The 19,489-nt window shown below is 38.9% G+C and overlaps 1 protein-coding gene across 3 annotated transcripts in view; it reads right to left on the reverse strand.

Annotated features, from left to right (window-relative positions):
- UBR2 (ubiquitin protein ligase E3 component n-recognin 2) overlaps positions 1-19,489 on the reverse strand; it is a 56,976-nt gene that overhangs the window by 21,913 nt on the left and 15,574 nt on the right. The window contains exons 8-26 of one of the 3 annotated variants that reach the window (XM_065679301.1): positions 19,039-19,159; positions 16,147-16,254; positions 14,104-14,192; positions 13,343-13,441; positions 13,170-13,268; positions 10,341-10,504; positions 10,144-10,243; positions 8,963-9,091; positions 8,024-8,207; positions 7,432-7,493; positions 6,547-6,657; positions 4,384-4,449; positions 3,765-3,887; positions 3,361-3,424; positions 2,979-3,103; positions 1,830-1,882; positions 1,466-1,568; positions 854-902; positions 129-283 (exon numbers count right to left, since the gene is read on the reverse strand). In XM_065679301.1, the coding sequence (XP_065535373.1) occupies positions 129-283; positions 854-902; positions 1,466-1,568; positions 1,830-1,882; positions 2,979-3,103; positions 3,361-3,424; positions 3,765-3,887; positions 4,384-4,449; positions 6,547-6,657; positions 7,432-7,493; positions 8,024-8,207; positions 8,963-9,091; positions 10,144-10,243; positions 10,341-10,504; positions 13,170-13,268; positions 13,343-13,441; positions 14,104-14,192; positions 16,147-16,254; positions 19,039-19,159 (2,004 nt within the window). The remainder of the gene's footprint in view (positions 1-128; positions 284-853; positions 903-1,465; positions 1,569-1,829; positions 1,883-2,978; positions 3,104-3,360; positions 3,425-3,764; positions 3,888-4,383; positions 4,450-6,546; positions 6,658-7,431; positions 7,494-8,023; positions 8,208-8,962; positions 9,092-10,143; positions 10,244-10,340; positions 10,505-13,169; positions 13,269-13,342; positions 13,442-14,103; positions 14,193-16,146; positions 16,255-19,038; positions 19,160-19,489) is intronic. The other 2 variants (XM_065679302.1, XM_065679303.1) reach the window with 2 other exon arrangements.

The raw sequence follows: 19,489 nt of genomic DNA on the forward strand, positions 1-19,489 counted from the left end.
TCGTTCAGAGTATTCTGGGCATGTTAGAGACCTTGTAAACAACCCAAATCTATAAACCCATGTTAAAAGCTAATATATACATTCTATCCTTTAGCATAGCATGATTTTAAGTAAGGAAACATACATACCCTTTGCAGCATGGACTCTGACCAGGCATAGCCATTGTGTTCTACTGCCCACTGCAATATAGTTCCCATAATACACAGCATGACATCAGATTGCAAGATATTCACCAGACTTGCAAAAAGTGGGCAGAAAGGAGGAAGAGCTGGTGGTGGAAGTGCTGAAAGGGAAATTTGTGCAACATTTCAGCATCTCTCAAGTTTCTGACACACATATAACATGGCTACTTTAGAGAGCTTAAGAACTTAAGCCAAGACAGTATACAGCTGCTTACAGAATCACAGAATGGTTTGGGTTGGAAAGGGACTTAATATTATCCTGTTCCAACCCCTTGCCATGTGCAGGGACACCTTCGCTACAGCAGGTTGCTCTGAGCCCCTGTGTCCAACCTGGCCTTGAACACTGCCAGGGATGGGGCAGCCACAGCTTCCCCGGGCACCCTGTGCCAGTGCCTCAGCATCCTCACAGTGTTGCTAAACAGTATTACAGAAAACAGGCTGCGGCATTCAACATGGCTTGCACATAACACAAAAGCCAAAGGAAATAGCCCTTCATAAGGCTGGTTTTATGACGGATCGGATTTATTTCTATAACCAGGGAGATACAACAGAAATTGCTACATTTTAAACCAATTTCTGGCTAGCCCAAGAACAGGATGCTCGTCTAAATACTGGGGTAATACATGCTTTGATAGATGCTTCCATCTTCTCTAAGAGAATTAAATACCTACCTGTATCTTCTCTGTTCTGTCTCCTTAACTTTCGTTGTGCTTCCTCAGCCTGAAATAGAATGATGTCAATATTATCGCAAAAGCCTATACAAATCTAAAACTAATCAAAAGGCATTCATGCTCTGTTACATTGGTACTGTTTTTTCCCCTTTTTCCTAGCCTTAAATAAAATAAAAAGGCTTCCATTTCCTCAGATCTACTTGTAAAACAGGGCATGCAACTTCAAAATTAACCTTTCAACCTTGAGCCAGCCTGGTTTCTTTTTCTAGCCTAAAACTGCAAGGCAAGTCTGAGCTAAAATGGCATTTTCCATCAAGGTAAGTGAAAAAAAACCCAGACTTGTTTAAATCCTTTCAGTAAAATAGAACTTAAAAGAACCCTTTTAAAGGTCCACTGCTCGCAGGAGCTCTGTATAGGGCACAGAATCTGGTGGCACAGAAATCACTGCAAAATCTTGGGCAAATCTGGTTAACATTCACAAATAAGTTAACTTTTCAAAGCTAACTTTTAAGCAGCTGATAATACCTCTTCACCTCAAACTTCTGCAAGCTTTGGAAAAAACCAAACCACAAAAAGACAAACCAAACCCCAGACAGTTAAATTATGAGTTACCTTTGATTGCTCTGCCCTTGAGAAGTGATAGAAATATAGATTGAAGTTCCTGGCACATTCTGGTTTTAATTCATACAGCCCTCTGCCTGTTAACCCAGGCTTCCTACAAAAACCAGAACAACCCAAACAATACATTCATTGATTGTTAACATTGGAGAATAAATGGTTAAGTAAGACAGCTAAAAACCCCCACTGCTCAAAAGGCATTCTAGAAACCAAATAAACAACAGTATTAAGCATGATGCACATAAGTAAAGCCATGGGAAAACACCATGACACAGCCTCCTTTCTTCTATTCTCTCATTTTCACTGATTTAGATATTCCACTTTTAAAGTTGAAATATTAGAATTAAGGGAAACATACTTGAAACATGCCACTTCTTCAATCACATTTTCCATTCCTGTCTCTCTGTTCTCCTACAGTGAGTGAAAAGAAAGGACAGTGTGTTACTGTAGTGCTTGGATCAAACACATTCAAAACCATACAACGCTAGGTAAGTACGCAAATGGGATGTAGTATAAAGACATTTACAGGCACTGAAGAGGACACAAAAGCATGTAAGGCGAAAATACATTCAGGAATACCAGCTCTGCAAAAGTATTGTTAAAATATTATGTATTAAATGCTTATTTCTTCTGTTTTATTCCTGTCATAACAAACTTGGATGTCAGAGTAACAGAAGAAAAACCTTTAAGTTAGTTTATGTAGGAACATACAGCCGGTATTTCTGGTTTCTAGCCCTTTAAAATGAAACCAACCTAGGAAAGCTAAAAAGACCCAATAATGTACAATGTTAGAACAACCACAAAAGGCAGCAGAAGAAATCAGCTCAAACACGTACAACGCTACTTCACACACAAATTAACTGTTAATATTCCCATCCCCTTCCTGCAATACATATTCATAGCAATTAACAGGCCAGGGAAAAAGTATTTAAGACTGACAATGCAATTTAGAACTCAGTCTTAAATCCTAGTTTGCTCAAATCCTAGCTTGCTCTTCCATTCAAGCTTAAAGTGTTTTTAAAAAACCATAATGCTCTCCTACAAAACTCCTCATACCAGAATTCAGATAAATGCTTCTGTCCATGAAATTAAGCATTTCTGTTCCACGAGTCATTCTACTCTGTCTGAATTCATGGCTTTTCAATTATTGTTAGGCTTTAAAATATAACATATTTTTGTGTAGCTCCAACAACCCACTTCCATACATCTATTCATAGCTTATAACTAGACTGCACACACTGCCAGCCAGATGGCCTGATAAGAGGCAGTATTAAAAAGAGAAGAGAGCTGAAGCAGCTCTCAGGTTCCTGCCCATTTCATATGCTGTTTCTTCTTCTATAGCTCTTTCCTACCTTCTCCATGACAACTGTTAATCTGTACTCACGTTAACTTTGCTCTTAGCATAATCATGCTGTTCCCATTCCAATGGCTTAAGATTGTGTAAGAAAAATTTTCAGCAATCAGTCTTATACAGTTGAAGTTGCTTCTCCCCCCGCAAGTTACTTACATCTTCAGGTAATGCCTTCACCAATTCGCTGTGAGCCATTGGCCTAATGCTCAGTTGATGGATAATCTCTCGTTTGATTTCATCTGTTGCATTTACCTGTCCTATTCCAGGATTGAATCTTTCACCTGTAAACGTAATAAATATCTATATATAAAAAGACTGGAAAATAAGTCTCTTCTGTGAAAACTCGTGTTCACCCCCAGTGTTCAAAAATTCATTATGTTAATCTAAGGAGGTTTCAAGGCTTTTCAGCTAAGAAAGAAATCAGAACTACAGGAAGTTCAAAACAGAACTCAACTGGAGATGCCAATGAAGAATGCTCATTCCAGACCATTAAAGAAACCAAACCAAAAACAAATAATGAAAGGTATTCTGAGCTTACCAACAATCATTATAATGAGGTACAGCATCTCTTCTATAAGAGTGTTATTTTGTTGAACAACATCCTGGATTAAAAGAAAAGAAACAAACCAAAAGAATTTACATTTTTCAATCAACGGTAAAAGAATTGTTCCATATGCTGAAAATATTTTTTCAGTGCTTTAAAACATTGCCTGGTTTCACCCTTAGCACTCCCAACTTAAGCTATGCTGAAATGCAGCCACAACTGACTTAAACTGCTTCAGCAATGCAGAAGAGTTTCTGACACTTATTAGTTCAGCAGGTGAAAGGATTTATGCATATTTCAAACTGGTCAAACAAAACTGAAATAGGACAGGTTTTGCACAGTCTTGGCACAACAGCACAAAAGTAGCACATTTTCTCTTGCAGTAGAAATTAAGGTACCTTGTTAGTATTTTCTGTGCTAAATCTTTTGCCATAGTCTGGAGTACTAAATATCTGATACAGCTCAAAGCGGCTCAGCATGATCATCAAGAAGTGATTTGGATCCATCATAGACACACCTGTCTATTAAAGAAAAAAACGATTAGAAACAAAAGATACAACAACAGGGTGTTGTTATAGCGTGTTTGTATATTTCTGTACCATGTTCACAGTATATTCTTTACGACATTCACTCCTCTATCCTGGGCATGATGATTTAATTACTTAAGTTTACTCTCTTTGGACTCTAATAATAGAAGGAAGAGCATTTTTGACAAACAGGATCCTGTGCTCTATCAATAGTTTCTGATGCCCTTTTCAGTGTAAAATACTCAGGGTTATTCCTTATATCTTAAATACTCCAAATAAAATTTGATGAAAGACACTTGGTTGGTAGGGTTTGTCTCTACAATCCTGTTCCTGCTAGGTCAACATAATATCACTTCGTATATAGTACATAAACAGTTTAAAAACAGATCACACAAATAATGACTTGTTTTCCTTGTCATTAAAAGGTTCTGATGGAGCTAAAACCAAATGTGAAAGTTTGATCAAAGTGCAAACCGGTACATGTGGTTACCTGAAGCATTACTATGTCCTTGTCAAACATCTCCCTCCTGCACTTCACATTATGATAGTAATAAATCTGAAACAAAAAAAACAAAGCCACAATCATTATCAACTGATTTAATCAAAACTTATTTTCAGTCTGGAAAAATCAACTTTGTTCTACAGTATTAGCAAACAAAATATGAATCTGTGGCTTGAAATATAATTACACAAATACTTGTACACAAAAAGCACTTTCATATAACACAAACCAAGCGTAGCTGCTGGCTGGGTTGTGTTGATCTAATGTCTAGTTTGCATACACTTAGAAGAACCTTGTGGAATTCCTTGGGCTTCATTTTAATCCATCTATTTGTTAAGCAATGAACTTCACAGGAGTGAAAGCCCTTGCTGAAATGTTCTTTTTTTGCTCCATGAATTGCTCTTTAATTATTTGAGATGTAAGCTTTCAGGAACTGCCAGATTCACAAAGTGTTCATATTGTGATAGAACCATTCTTAAGCTAAAGCGTCCTGTGAGTGAACTTAACATGGACAACACCAAGCAGTGGCATCACCACAGTCACGGCACTAAAATGTGGGAAAGGTTGAGTTTACCACAATTAAGGAAAAATAAAGAGGTTTCCACCTGGAACTGGGAACAATCTTCAGCATGTTGAACCTTCTTCTATAGACACATTATTTCTCACCAGAATTACATGGAAGAGAGCTAGGCATGTCTCCCTTCTCTCCCCCACACTAATAATCCACACATACAGATGCCTATTCCTACCTTCTGGGAAAACATCCAAAAGAAACTGGCTGAACTTGAGCTCTCCATAGGCAAAGGAAAAAGAAGGGACTTCTAGACTGTGGGAGCTGTATTACCTAAACTAAACAATGCTCTAGACTTCAAGATGCTGATGAGTAGGAGAAATGAACACAAACTTATTTCTCCATCAAAAGCTATGCTGAAATTTCAGATTTGATGTATGCCTATAGTAATACGGGCAGTGCTGTAACTGTACATACCTAGACCTCCTTTTGCTTTAATAATAACAATAAAGGACATCACCTTACTAGATATCCTTTAGGTTAAGTGGCAAAAGGGGCAGAATATATTTGAGAAGCTTAATTCAGTCTCATAGTACACAGGCAATGCAATTATCCAGTGAAGATGAGGGCTTGTGGGAGGGAAAGAAGTTTCTTGCAAATAAATCAAGTTAACACCTCACAGAACCAAATCCTATTTCTATTTTAATCTGTGTCTCGCTAAGAAAATCACTTCAGATGATCACCCTGGTAGGTGGCACTGACACTACAGCACCCATTTTATAGCTGTTATGCTTGAAACACCTAAGACCTAATTTGTACAAACACAGAGAACAGAAGTTTAGTGACGGATGGAGCAAGTCTCCAGCACTACAAAAGAAGTATGAGAGATAAAAGCCAAGAAACACTCAGTTCTCTGATGTTTCTAATACTTCTCTGTGGTCTTTGGATTCCAATTACTCCATAAAAATAGATAGTAATAATCTTAATGGTGTATATTTTCATATTCGATACACTTTGATGTGACGGTGGCGAACGCATTACTGAGGATGTACAGATTAATTCTGCACTTCACATTGCTGTTGGACAGTACACAGTAAAAGGCAGTAACTGCCTTATACTAAAACTTCTTTTTATATATATATGTATATATATAGATATATACACACACACACACACATATATACACTTTCTTGGATATAAGGAGGAAATTCTTTCCTGTTAGGGTGGTGAGACACTGGAATGGGTTGCCCAGGGAGGTTGTGAGTGCTCCATCACTGGTGGTGTTCAAGGCCAGGTTGGATGAAGCCTTGTGTGGCATGGTTTAGTGACAGGTGTCCCCGTCCATGGCAGGGGGGTTGGAACTGGATGATCTTGAGGTCCTTTCCAACCCTAACTATTCTATGACTCTTTATGCACAGAGCACTAAGTTCACTGAGCGCTGTTGCAGCCCTGACACAAAATGTAACTTCTAAGAAATCGAAGGCCAGTTTGAAAGCACCAATATTCAAATGACGTGAAGGCAGGCAGAAATGCCTCTCTTGCATTGCCTTCCACACGATTTACATGGGTGAAGTTTGGGTCTGAAATGATCTTGGAGGAATTAACAGAAAACACTGATTCTACAGCTACTATGTACTTACCTGATTAACAAGAGAGAACCCATTTCTCCTCCACATCCCTGCATGCACTTGAGCACAAAGGACTAGGCATCGTAGAGGATGTTCTATTAGCATAGGTGGGCTAAGTTCACTCTGCATTAAGAAAATGCAGTATTTTGATATACACAGAGAAAATAAAAGAAAATGGGAAGGAGGATATTTGTGAACATTAAAATAGTTGGGCAATACAAAAGAGAAGCAAATCACATACACCCCTTACAAAATGTGTTTGATGAGCCTATTCAGAATCTATGCATGTTAATCAACCTTATATTTTGTCTTTGCTCCACAGAAGTACTCCACAAGGGCTTTGGTTCATTCTTAAAGACAGGTTTCATATTTTAAACCATGAACATTATCAATTTAACAACACGGTCATTTGCTTTCTCTCATTTGAAGGTTAAGTACTTCTTCTTTCAAAGGACACTGAGATTTCTTCTCCTAGTTACATTTTTTCTTTTAATTTACCTTATTCTTTTTAACTTCCCTTAAAGAAACAGCCTATCAATAAGAACATACAGGAAGCAAGGTACAGCTGGGGAAGAGAATGAGAACCTAGGCCAAGGAGAAGGAATCAGATCCTGCCAAGAGTTTCTACTACCAAGAGAAGGTAATGCATTAAGAACAAAACACGAACCTTAAATTTAAGCCTTAAGTTATTTAGGGAAGCAATACCAATTGCTTATGCTCAAGTCATTAATACCTATGTATTCATTTTTTAAGAGGTAATTTTATCTATTAAAGAGAGTCTCTCTGAATAAAAGTCATAGCAAAAAGGTCCTCTGTTTTAACATCCTACATTCACATGACCAATTCCACATTCAGCATTAATTATATTTAATGAATATGCTACATTTAATTACATACCAGGGGTAGCAGCTCTGGAAACTTATATGCCACTTCAGTTTTACTCAGCAAAACATGCAAGCCTACATAAACACATGAAACAAAACCATACATAATATTACACACAGTATTTTATATCATTTGAATAGGGCAACAAAGGTCATCTCATTTACTAGTGAACCATTTTCTGCACACAGCTACAAGTAAGGCTGCAGATTGATCACCCTGGAGCTACGCAGCTATTTCCTGAAGAGACATACTACAAAGCATACATTTGAGGAGAATTTCTCTTTCCCCATTGTATCTGCGTAGGACCTGCAGTACAAGTGAGATTTTTGCCTCTCTCCTGACTCTGCCATGTCCCCTCAGCGACAGCCAAGAGCCCTTGGTCTATTAGGACAAATTATCATAACCGATACCTCATTCTTTCCATCAGTCCTTATGATAGAGGACTTTCCCTGTTTGACAGAGGAGAGGCTGTCAAACAGCTAGAAAAAGGCCAAAACTCATCCTGTTCAGTCTTTAACCAACTGCTGTGTGGTTCCTTACGGCCAAACAAAAACCAAATCACATATATACAACATTTCCTAAAACATGTTGAACTAGTTCATACCTGCAAGTAAACGAGAAACTGGGAGATGAATGCTAACTTTTTCCTGAGAAACACAGTATCTGATGGTCTCCACTGAATGTCCACACATACTGAGAACAATAGGCTGCTCTCCATCAGTAAAACCACTATGACACTGCATCAACACATTCAGGCATTTCTTGTAAGCCTCAATTAACACTTTTTCCTAAAAGAAAAAGATTGCAGTTTATAGAGATAAAGAAAAAAAACAACCAGAGCTCTGCAAAACAACACAGACAATGTGAAAATGTCTGATGGGTTTGGCGGTTTCACCTTTATTAACAGTCCTGCAAAATTAAGATAAGGAATCTAACAAATAGAGCTGAATTAAGGGGCAACGGATTGCAAAACTCATACCAGTATGCCTGATTAGAAAAACACCCACTGGTTTTGGGGGTTCTTTTGATAACTGATATTATGGGAACTTTCTGGTCAATAACCATGCCAGACTAGAAAAAGCTGCACATTAACTAACAGTGACAGATTAAAGCCAACTTGAATATTCAACTATTCCAGGATCACTTGCCATGTTTTACCATGCTGAAGTTCTGTACTCCTAAAACTTGAAACATTTATGGAGTAAAACCATGATTTATAATCAGGCAGTGTTTTATATATCAAGGACCTACACCTCTATTCCCTCTTCTCTGAAAATTATAACCTGATAGTGTTGTGATGATCACAACTTTCAGATGTGTGACACAACTCTCTATAATGTTTTTAAAAGAGCTTAACCACCTCCTTATGAATTGGTCAGTTCAAGCCATAAAAGACGTGCTTAAATACAGAAAGATTTGCACTTGCTCAGAGATGTTGATTTTGGCTTAAGGTGTAGCTATGTGTTCAGCTCAAGTGTTACATATATTAATGTTTGGGGTTTTTTCCCCTTCACATACCCACAAGAATTCACAAGGAACTTACATCTAATGCACACCAGTCCTGCATCATTGAAATAACAAGTGTTAATTTCATCTGCAACGTAAATGCCGCTTCCCATTCTGGTTCCATTTCTATGTGCTGTCCGACTTGACGAGTTATGGGATCCATACCCTAAGAACAAAAAGAATTACCCATTTCAACAATGTATCACTGAAATATGCTGACAACATTAGCCTAAGTGGGAGACAGTGGTTACTTGTCCTTACAAACATATTGTTGCTACAACCCGAAAAAAGAAGCTTGGGACCATCTGGAAAAGGAATTATACACATTGAAAGAATAACATGAAAATGAATCAGGAATTGGAAGATAAAAATACTGGGACAAGAAAGGTTTCAGATTTCAACTCTCTTATTAACACCTGAAGAGATTTTTGTATTATGAGCAGTACAACAGTGTTTGCATACATGTATTTCTTAAAGGTGGGTTTTTTTGAATATATTTTCTAGGGATGTACTGTTAAATGCAGTGAAGTACTGAATAAAGACTAGTGCTGTGGTATCTAATCAGCTCTTGGCATCAGAAGAAATAAAACCAGCACGATCCGAGGAATACAACATATTCAAGAGACGATCATAAATACACTAAGCCAAGCATTGAGGAAAGTATACTACTGAAGTACTGATAAATGAGTGATTCTGACTTATATCTTACTGATCATAAGGCCAACTTGCCCTCATAGAAGATTCACTGCTTTTAAAATACTCCTCTTAAGGTAACATAGCATGTGAAAAGGCTGGGGGTGGGGGAATAAAACACAGTGAAAAGATCTCTTTGTATGTCAGGAATTAATATTCTTCAATACAGAGAGCAACTCTGCTGACACTGGAGTAACTGGAGACTGCGAGGGAGAACAGTTGGTTAAGATGGACCAGATTTCACTCACACAATTGTGTCTTAGTCTGCCACTAAAACTGCACAATAAGCCCTAAATGCCATTTTTGTTTTTGAACAGCTGTTCCTTTTTATTGCCCTCTGCAACAAACTACATCGAAAAGAGTCAGGTGAGATGTTACGTTTCAGGAAAACACGATGGCTCCAAAATTTACATACTGCACTGGTTATAAAAGTGAGAGTACATTAAGTTCCTTCCACTTTTCTCTCATGATAGCCATCGTCCTGCTTTAGTTTTGCAAGATTCTGGAATTCACAGATTTACATACCTGCATACACTTGAGTAATTCTAAGAAGGCATCAAAACCCTCCAGGAACTTCTGCCTCAAGTCATCTGACCACTCGGTTGGCTTACTTATCAACACATACCTGGGCACATCAGAAAAGATGCAAGTGTTAATTTTGGTTTTCTTCTGAAGTCCTCAATTGAACAAATCAGCACATAGTTATTATGCAAGATACTTACTTGAGATCCAAAATAAGGCTCTGAACACGCCTGAATTTGAAAGCCTGCAGAGCAGTGTAACGTTCAAACTGAAACCTGCCTTGGATGTCACGGTGCCTTAAGTGGTCCATAAAAGTTTTGATGATAGTGGTCATGAGATTTTCTTCTGTTATTAACATTCGAGCCTATGCCAAAGTACATTGAAATTTGCTGTAATTAACAGAAACAGCTAACAAAGAGTGTCACACTGCACCATGAAGCTTATTGAATACAGAAATTTTCATCCAAAAGAGTTACATCAATAATTAAGCCAGAACATACTGAAAGCCAATCTTCCAAACATTCACAGAAGAAAAATGTCATCTAGCCAGAAATAATCATAATCCAGATCTCTTTCTTCAGATCCCTTCTGTACAGAAGTCTGACTATGGTTAGACTCCTGCAAACCTATATAATTATGACACAAGGCATATGTTATTATGTGCCTTATAATTAACTTGTACCTCTCTTTAAGAATGTGCTGTCTCTTCTAGTTGAAGCATGACCCCTTTAGGGGAGTGACAGCTCTATTCACAAACCATCAAGCCCTGCGGAGTATCTTCCAAAGTACTAAGGAACTGTATAGTGCAATTTCCACATGGAAATTACATCAAACTACTTAGAATTCCCCCCAAAAGCTACTGCATACACCCAGGTAGTAGGAAACAGGCATCACAAAGCCTGACAATCATCTTCCACACGCAATCTAATTCAACCCAACCTGACAATAGAGTAGGAGGCACTAAGAAGTTACTGCCACCTCCTACTTGTGAGCTCTTCCAGAACTCCCCCATACTGCTGGCTCAACCAATATAAGTGGGATAAGCCTTGCAGTTCTTGGACCTCAGGAGGATTTTACTGGCCACTCTGACTGACCTCAATGACACTGTGGTTATTGACTAGAGCTTCTGGGTTCTACAGTTGTCAATGATACTCCAAAATACAGTTTCTAAAATGCTACTGTGGGGGTGTGGGTGGGATAAAATCTAATGCCTAACATTTCCCCATACAAAATCACTACCAATACAACCACCCATCCTCTCTCAAGCCAAAAAACCTGGTACTTGAGAGCTCAAACACTTAAATTACTAAGATCAGATTGAAAATGCTCCTGGGGGCAAAGGGGTGGTTTTACATTCTTCAACTTATTAAGAATGAATATAAATAAATATCTAAAATATGTATAAATAGATAAAAATAATTCATGTGGTAGGAGCTTATCATCATTATTTTCATTTTATGAGTCTATCATATCCTATGAAACAGTCAAAACCAAATTGGCTTTCCTGTTTTTGCATGTTTTTGAAATAGAAAACATGTAAAGGGACATTGCAATTATTCTCCTCTAAGGAAACTCCTTTTAAAAAAGCAATGTATCAATGCACGTATTTCACCACACATCTGCAAAAGCAAAAAATAATGCCATAACTATTTGAGTAACAGTTGGTTAAGTCTAACTGGAAGTCTGAATATGGGCAATATTCTATTGGCAGCATGAAGATTAGAAGAGGTAACACAATATTGCCCTGACCCATGGAAACAAAATCTTGATGTCCTGTTGAATGGATGAATAACATCCACCCGTAAGAAACTTGAAATCGGCTTTGATCAGGATCATAACTGCCATGGGATCATAACTGCCATGAGATCATAACTGCCATGGGATCATAACTGCCATGGGATCATAACTGCCATGCTACTATTGAATTGGAGAGCCCAAATAAGATGAGTCAATTTGGAAGTATTCAGAAGCATTCATTTTTTAAACAATTCTGGCTAGGAAATCAGACTTTTCAGTCTAGCTCCAAAGTTTCATTTGTTCAGTTTGTAATACAAGCAAAGACAGACTTATTGGAGACTGGAGCAAATAAAGACATTTCCCAAAACAATGAGAAGCAGGTGAAAGACCAGCAGAGTTAGTGAGCTGCGAGAAATAACAGTGCCTGAAGCACTGTAAGAGAAATTAACTAGAAACCTGAAAGAAGGCATCCTCCAAGTCTAGAAGTGCCACAGGAAGCAAGAAATACCATAAGACAACTGTTACTTGCACTTGTGTTGATTGGTAAGTTAATGTAAAGTTGATCATGTATAAAGCTGCCCCAGAATGGTATGCTCTGAAACCACAATATGCACACCATAATGTAGACTTTTACAAGCAGTTAACTGTGGCTTAGTATGATGAGGAATTTACACATTCGAGTGTATCTAAATAAACATTTAAATACCTTCCTAGAAAAAGGTAAAAGAAAAACATAAAACCCCAAACTACATAGCCTGCTCTGGGAACTCAGACTTTGCCATGTTGAATACTTTAACTCCGAAACCATAGTAATGTACGCAAACAGTTTGAGTGCTGGGCAGCAGCAGTGCCTTGCATCTCATAGAGGTTTGGGCTGGAAAGGACCTTAAAGCTCATCTGGGTCCAACCCCCTGTCACAGGCAGGGACACCTTCCACTAGAGCAGCTTGCCCCAAGCTTCATCCAACCTGCCCTTGAACACTGCCAGGGATGGGGCAGCCACAGCTTCTCTGGGCACCCTGGGCCAGCGCCTCAGCACCCTCACAGGGAAGAGCTTCTGCCTTAGATCTAACCTGAACTTGCCCTCTTTCAGTTTGAACCCATCACCCCTTGTCCTAATGTTACAGTCCCTGATGAAGAGTCCCTCTATGGTGTACAATTATTATTATCCAATTATTATTCCACATATTATTACTTCCAAAGTAACGTTACAGAAATCTGCAGTCTTGATTCAAGAACCTTGAGTGGCTTTCAACAAAGAAAGATTTCCTTTTTTTGTCTTTTAGTACTTACAAGAGAAGGCACTGTGAATATCTGTATCGAGAGGTCAGCAATTGAGAACTCTCTGTCGTGGTCATCTTTCATAAAATCACTCTGCAATCGCTCATAGTTCTATTAAGAAGGAGGCAAAAAAAGGCAAGGAGTGCCAACTATCAGTTTTTAAAAGAAAGACAGGCACTACTCACCAGAGTAGGTACAGTGAAGAGTTGGACAGACAGAGCAGCCACCGATACTGCCCGTTCGTGATCATCCTCCATATAATCTCTCTGCAACTGCCGGTAATTCTAAACAACAAGGGGAAATTCACCTCTAATCCACACTGACCTGAGTTTTGAATTTACATGTCTGCTCTGGGAAACTTTAATGCCATGATAAAGGGAAGAGAAGCTCTTAGGGATTATTATATATGTACTTTGTACAAAGAACATGACAACTTAATCTGCTCACATGTGAGACCTGCTCACTCTCATTTTCACAATAAACGCTAATGCTTTACTTTCTACTCAAAAAGTGATCCGTCTTCAGCAGAGTGAGCAGAAATCTGCAGTGCTCATTTAAAGCATTTCAAATACTCATAGCTGCAAAAATACTGATCAGCATAACTGAGTTTTAGCACTGAGTAGTGCTCTAACAGCTTACACAATGAGAAGCTATTAGCTCTTAAGAAGCAATGGCCTGCATAGTTGATGGTGAAGACAAAAACATCTGAACTGCTTTAGTTCTGGAGAGCCTGGAAAGGCCATTTTCTTCCCAGGAGATGAGATGCCATTATAACTAATGTTTTGAAGACAGAAATAGGTTGTCAGCATTACATTTCAACTTTTCATTTCAAAACAAAGGGAAAAAAGTTTGAATAACAATTCATTTGAAGCACTGGATGCTAACTAAACTCTCTTCACTACACAGCTTAAACATTTTATTAGCTCTTTTTGAGAAAGACACTTACTCTTGCAAAGCGGATAGCAAAAAGTTTCTTGTATTTCAAATCCATAAGCAGGCTGCTCATGAACAACTGGTGATACACATTTCTTGCTCCTGTCAGGAAAAATGAATGAAATATTGCACGTCACTATTTACTGTCAACATGGAAACATTCAGAAAAGCAAAGATTTTACAGCATGAGGTAAGGAAAATCTTACAGGATGAGGTATAAGTGTGCTTTTTAGAGCACAAACTGCTTTGATTAAGTAAGTCAGGTGGTAGCAAAGGATGAAGAAGAATACACATAACGAAATTCATCAAGCAATGCTCTTTATTACACTGGAATAAGAGAACACTGAGCTGCTGAATGGGAACATAAACCTTCCAATATAAGGCAAGTCTGGCAAACTAGAACAGAACTCTGTTCCTAAGGATAAAAACAGGATTTGGATGGCCTGAGGTAAGAAAGGAGCACATTATTATCAGGTGCCCTGAGAACTGCAGTAACTTTTGCTAGCTGTGAACAACCTGCAAAAGAATCAGCTTAGCTAGCTCTGAATTTCTCGTCTGTCTGAGCAGCATCAACACAAATGGGAACTGCCTTATGTAGCTTGGAAATGTGCACACAGGTACAATTTGTTTCTGTAGGTCACTTTTATTAAGTCAAAAGCTATTACACTATTTCCTTAATGCAAAGTAACTACAAGTAACACGAAAAAGTAGAGAAATACTGATTTTGAAATAGAAATGCAAATTACTCCTTGCATATGTAAAAAGACATGATCCTAACAAAACCTTTATTAAAACCAGTGTAACGTAAATGCTCACAGAAGCAGTACCTCTCATATCACCAAATTTATAGTCAGAAACCCCCAATTAAACCCCCCAAAACCTGAGTGCCAGAAATTCATTCAACCAAGACAGAAACCCACTTTCCACTTGACTTCTTTTCTTGCTGCTCCAAGAAGTTCCCAAGACAGACCACAAAGAGCTGTTACTACTGTGTAGGAGGGTATCTGTACCCCAGAACTGAAGAACAACAAAAGATACTATGGGGAGGGTACCAAACTTCAAAATACTGGATTCATGTTTAAATTAGGAAAAGACTTGTACATTGCACCATTCTTTGCCTTCTCTTTGTGCTTCTCTTTCTTACACCTAGCCTTACATGCCCTTTCAGGATATCAAAGCAGACCCAGAATCCATGAAGGAAATGAAATCAGCTACCTCTTCCACTTCCTCTACATTACAACTTTCTAGCCAATACCATTGGATCACCAGACTTTCAAATTTTTAAGGGCTCTAAAATAAGAGAACAGAAATAATTTGCACTGAATGTTCTCAGAACACTTAAGAATCCCTCATGAATACAAACTCAAGTCACAGCAGAAAACTTCCGCCCTATGCCTTAAAAAGAGGCATTTCGGTTAATATGATAGAGATGCTGGGCTCCTATAAAGCAGGAAAACCCAAATCATGGAATCATAGAACGGTTTGGGTTGGAAAGGATCTTAAGAACACCCAGTTCCAACCCCCTGCCTTGGGCAGGGACACCACTCTATTGTTTACTCATTTTCTTTTAATGATCGCTGTCATCTGTGTATTTCTTCCCCAGAGGGTGCTCAGGCATTGGAACAGGCAGCCCAGGGCAGGGCTGCAGCCACCATCCCTGCTTCACCGTTAACTGAACATCACCGTTCACACACTGTGGAGATGAGGCCTCAGTGCTATGGGTTAGTGGTGGCCTTGGCAGCGCTGTGGAATGGTTGGAGTAGATGAGCTTAAAGGGCTTTTCCAACCTGGTTGATTCTATGAGCCTAAATTAGTCTTAATTTCAGACTCCTTTGAACAATCAGATTTAATACCAGCCCCAGCTACGAATGGTCTCCCCATGTTCTCATCTTTGATATATTTGTAGTGCATCATGAAAGGACAGATTATAACAAGTCACGTGATTCTGTCTATAATACACCACAGTAAAAATGATCAAATATTATCAGCTACAGTAAAGGGAAAACTTTAATGCATAGCATTCTTTATTATTTTCCAGAAGCTTGCGAAAACTCACCTTTCCACAGTTTAGAATCATACAGCATCAGCTTATCCACAAGAGAAGAATTTTCACCATCTGGCCCCTCTTGTAAACCAACCTGACACAGTATTCGGCGAAGGCCATCTTTACAGAGGAGAAATGATAGAAGTTACTTATAGTTACATACAAACTTGTGCATTTCAACATACCGCAATCTTCATAAGACACAGTAGATGCCATAGAACACTTTTCCTTGCCAACTCGGTAGCACTGCTCAGATTTTGCCAGGAGAAACACACATATTTTATACCTTGCAAGTTTCACACTAACCTCACGGAACATTTGGAACCTTGTGAAAATTGCCAACCAACCATTTGTTTCAAAGTTAGCAAATAAGAATGTGCTTTCTTCAAAGTGCTGCTTGCTTACTGATAGAATAATTATACAACAGGCTAATTTTCTAAGGTATTTTTCCTGTTGAGAGTCCTACCAAAAGGAAAGTAGAATTCATACATGAAATGGCTCGTACACTCATGAGGTTTCTAGTTTACACTTACTCGCTGCTATTATTTTAAAGCTCTTTTTTTCTAGTGGAAAGCAGTAATAATCGTTACTATATGACCATGTAAATAATTATATGCTTGCAAGGAAGCCTGCCTCTGCAACAGAACTCAACACAGACATGTTCAGAGCAGTGTTCAACCTCACTTTGTGCTGCAGGTGATAGGTATTCACTGACACAGCTACAGGACTTACACACATTAGCCCTTATTTCTGCTCTCTGTTGATCCACCTCAGCTTACCCGGCTGACAGTGGCTTAGTGTCATGAATACCATACAATGTGCACTTCTAGACAGTCTGTAAACCCCTACAGCAGTTTGGGGGTTATTTCTGCCTTGCAGAGATCTATTCCAACTACTGTTACAAAGGGTAACAAATCAATGGAAACTACTTTATTGTTCAACAGATGCTTACTGCTGAAGAACTGACACTTGCTAGAGACAATGTGGTAGTCAAGCTTATGACAAAGGTCCACAGTAAGGTTTCTCACTTTATTCAGACAAGAGTCTGACACTCATTTCACAACAATCATTCAACCTAAACTTGCGGCACAGCAGAAGACCCGTCTACCTGCCAATGCCATTTGGTCAAGCAGAGTAATTCTGTCACCTATCTTGCAGATCACCAAATCTCAGAACCATGAGTGCTGGAAGGGCCCTCCGGAGATCATCCAGTCCAACCCCTGCCAAGGCAGGGCCACCCAGAGCAGGGCACCCAGGAACGTGTCCAGGCGGGTTTGGGATGGGTCCAGAGAGGGAGACTCCACACCCCCCTGGGCAGCCTGTGCCAGGGCTCTGCCACCCTCACGTACAGAAGCTCTTCCTCGTGTTGAGGTGACTCTTGTGGTGGTGCAGTTTATGGCCATTGCTCTTCATCCTGTCGCTGGGCACCACTGGAAAGAGTCTGGCACCACCTTTGAGATACTGATCTGCATTGATAAGATCCCCTCTCAGGTTGCTCCTCTCTGTACTTACCAGGCCCAGCTCCTGCAATCTCTGCTCATAAGAGAGATATCCCAGACCCCTGAGCATCCTTGTGGCCTCTGCTGGACCCTCTCCAGCAGCTCTTTGTCTGTCTTGTACTGAGGAACCCAAAACTGGACACAGATGTGGCCTCACCATGGTCAGTAGAGTGGGAGAATCACCTCCCTCAACCTGTAGCTTCCTCCTGATATGCCCTAGGATACTATTTGCCATCCTGGCTACAAGGGCACCCCAAACAGTAACGAATCTAGATGTTTGTTAAAAAGCTAAGGGAAACCAACTTTTATTAGTGCATGTCACAAAACCAGGCTCCAGAGCACACTGTAAGTCTGCATCACAAGGTGTGAGGCATTTCAAGTAGGTGAGCACATAAGTCAGACAAAACGTATGCATACTGCTTACCATCAAACCTTAGTTTTGCCCTTCTGAATCATAAAGGACACTACATTTAATGAAGTGAACTCTGCAGAATTTCAGAAACACCACACATACAAATCAAAGCATATATTCAGTGCTTTCATCTGTACTTTGATACTCCATTAACATATTCAACTTACTTTTTTACAGCTGTAATTTAGTGCTGAAAATTAGTGACTTTGGCATGTGACACAAATGACATGGCACAAATCTAGGCTTAAGGAATATGAGAAAGACAGTGCCTGCCTACACATTACACTGAAAGGAAAGATTACCTTAGAAATTAAGTATCTTTATGTCACTCCTTTCTATGAATACCTATTATCTGCCAGCAACACTGGCAAATAGTTGAACAAGCTGCAACCGTAACTCTTCAGGAGTTCGATTTATGTATCGTTAAAAATAAACTTAAACCAACATAAACCACTTATCTTTCAAAAAGATGACATGATACAGAGATCCTATGCCTGGAATCCTGGCTAGTTTTTCTATCAGTCTAATAAAACATATAATCTCTGAAGAAACCTATGTAGATCATATATGCAATATTACAGCTGAGTATGCTTTCCTGATACTTGTTAACATTTACAAGTGTATTACTTCTGAATAGTTCTGGTTTATCTAATCAGGTTATTTTCAGCTTACTGCATCCATTTCAAAAGAACTAGGGACTGAAAAAAATAGCTCGTTGGCATCCAGCATTTGGCAGCGATTCTCAGTTCCTGCTCAACAGCAGCCAAACATAAAACAGTACCCGAGAAGACAAAGACTGGTAGCACTTTCATACGGAAATTAGAACTCAGACCGGCACTCCAGTAAGAGAAAACAGAATGAAGTCTGACAAGTTATTAATAGCTTTGCCTTATGTATTACACATCTGAAAGAAGTAGATAAAACTGCTCTAGGAATTCAATTTGCTTCACAAATATTCTCTAACTTATCTCAAGCAAGTTCAAGTTTGCCCACCTGAATATCCAATAACACTGCCAAGCCATGTTAGGAGCTTCAGACCAAAGCTCTGATGGGCAACAATAGATGAATGCATAACTTGTACTTTCAATGGCTTTGTCTGACGACTGGTATTTCTCTTAAAAAGAAAAGGAAAAAGGATGTAATGCATATTTAAGTGAGGACGAGCATACATTTCTGCACAGAAACATAGCACTCCTATGATTAATTTCAATATTTTAATATCAATACATATTCTAATTACTAACACCTACATAGGGAAGCAACAAAACCAAGAAAGTGCAAACTTTGTTTAACCTACTAATATTTCTAGGACCTTATTTTATGCAGTATCAACATATTTAGGCCAATCCATTTTCCACTCTGGGCCTCTTATCAATGTACACACTGCTCTGCTGTGTTTTACTGATAAGCAGGCCCACACAACCTAATGTAGCCATGCACATTT

Source organism: Lathamus discolor, chromosome 5 (assembly GCF_037157495.1).
Source record: "Lathamus discolor isolate bLatDis1 chromosome 5, bLatDis1.hap1, whole genome shotgun sequence".
NCBI lineage: Eukaryota > Metazoa > Chordata > Aves > Psittaciformes > Psittacidae > Lathamus > Lathamus discolor.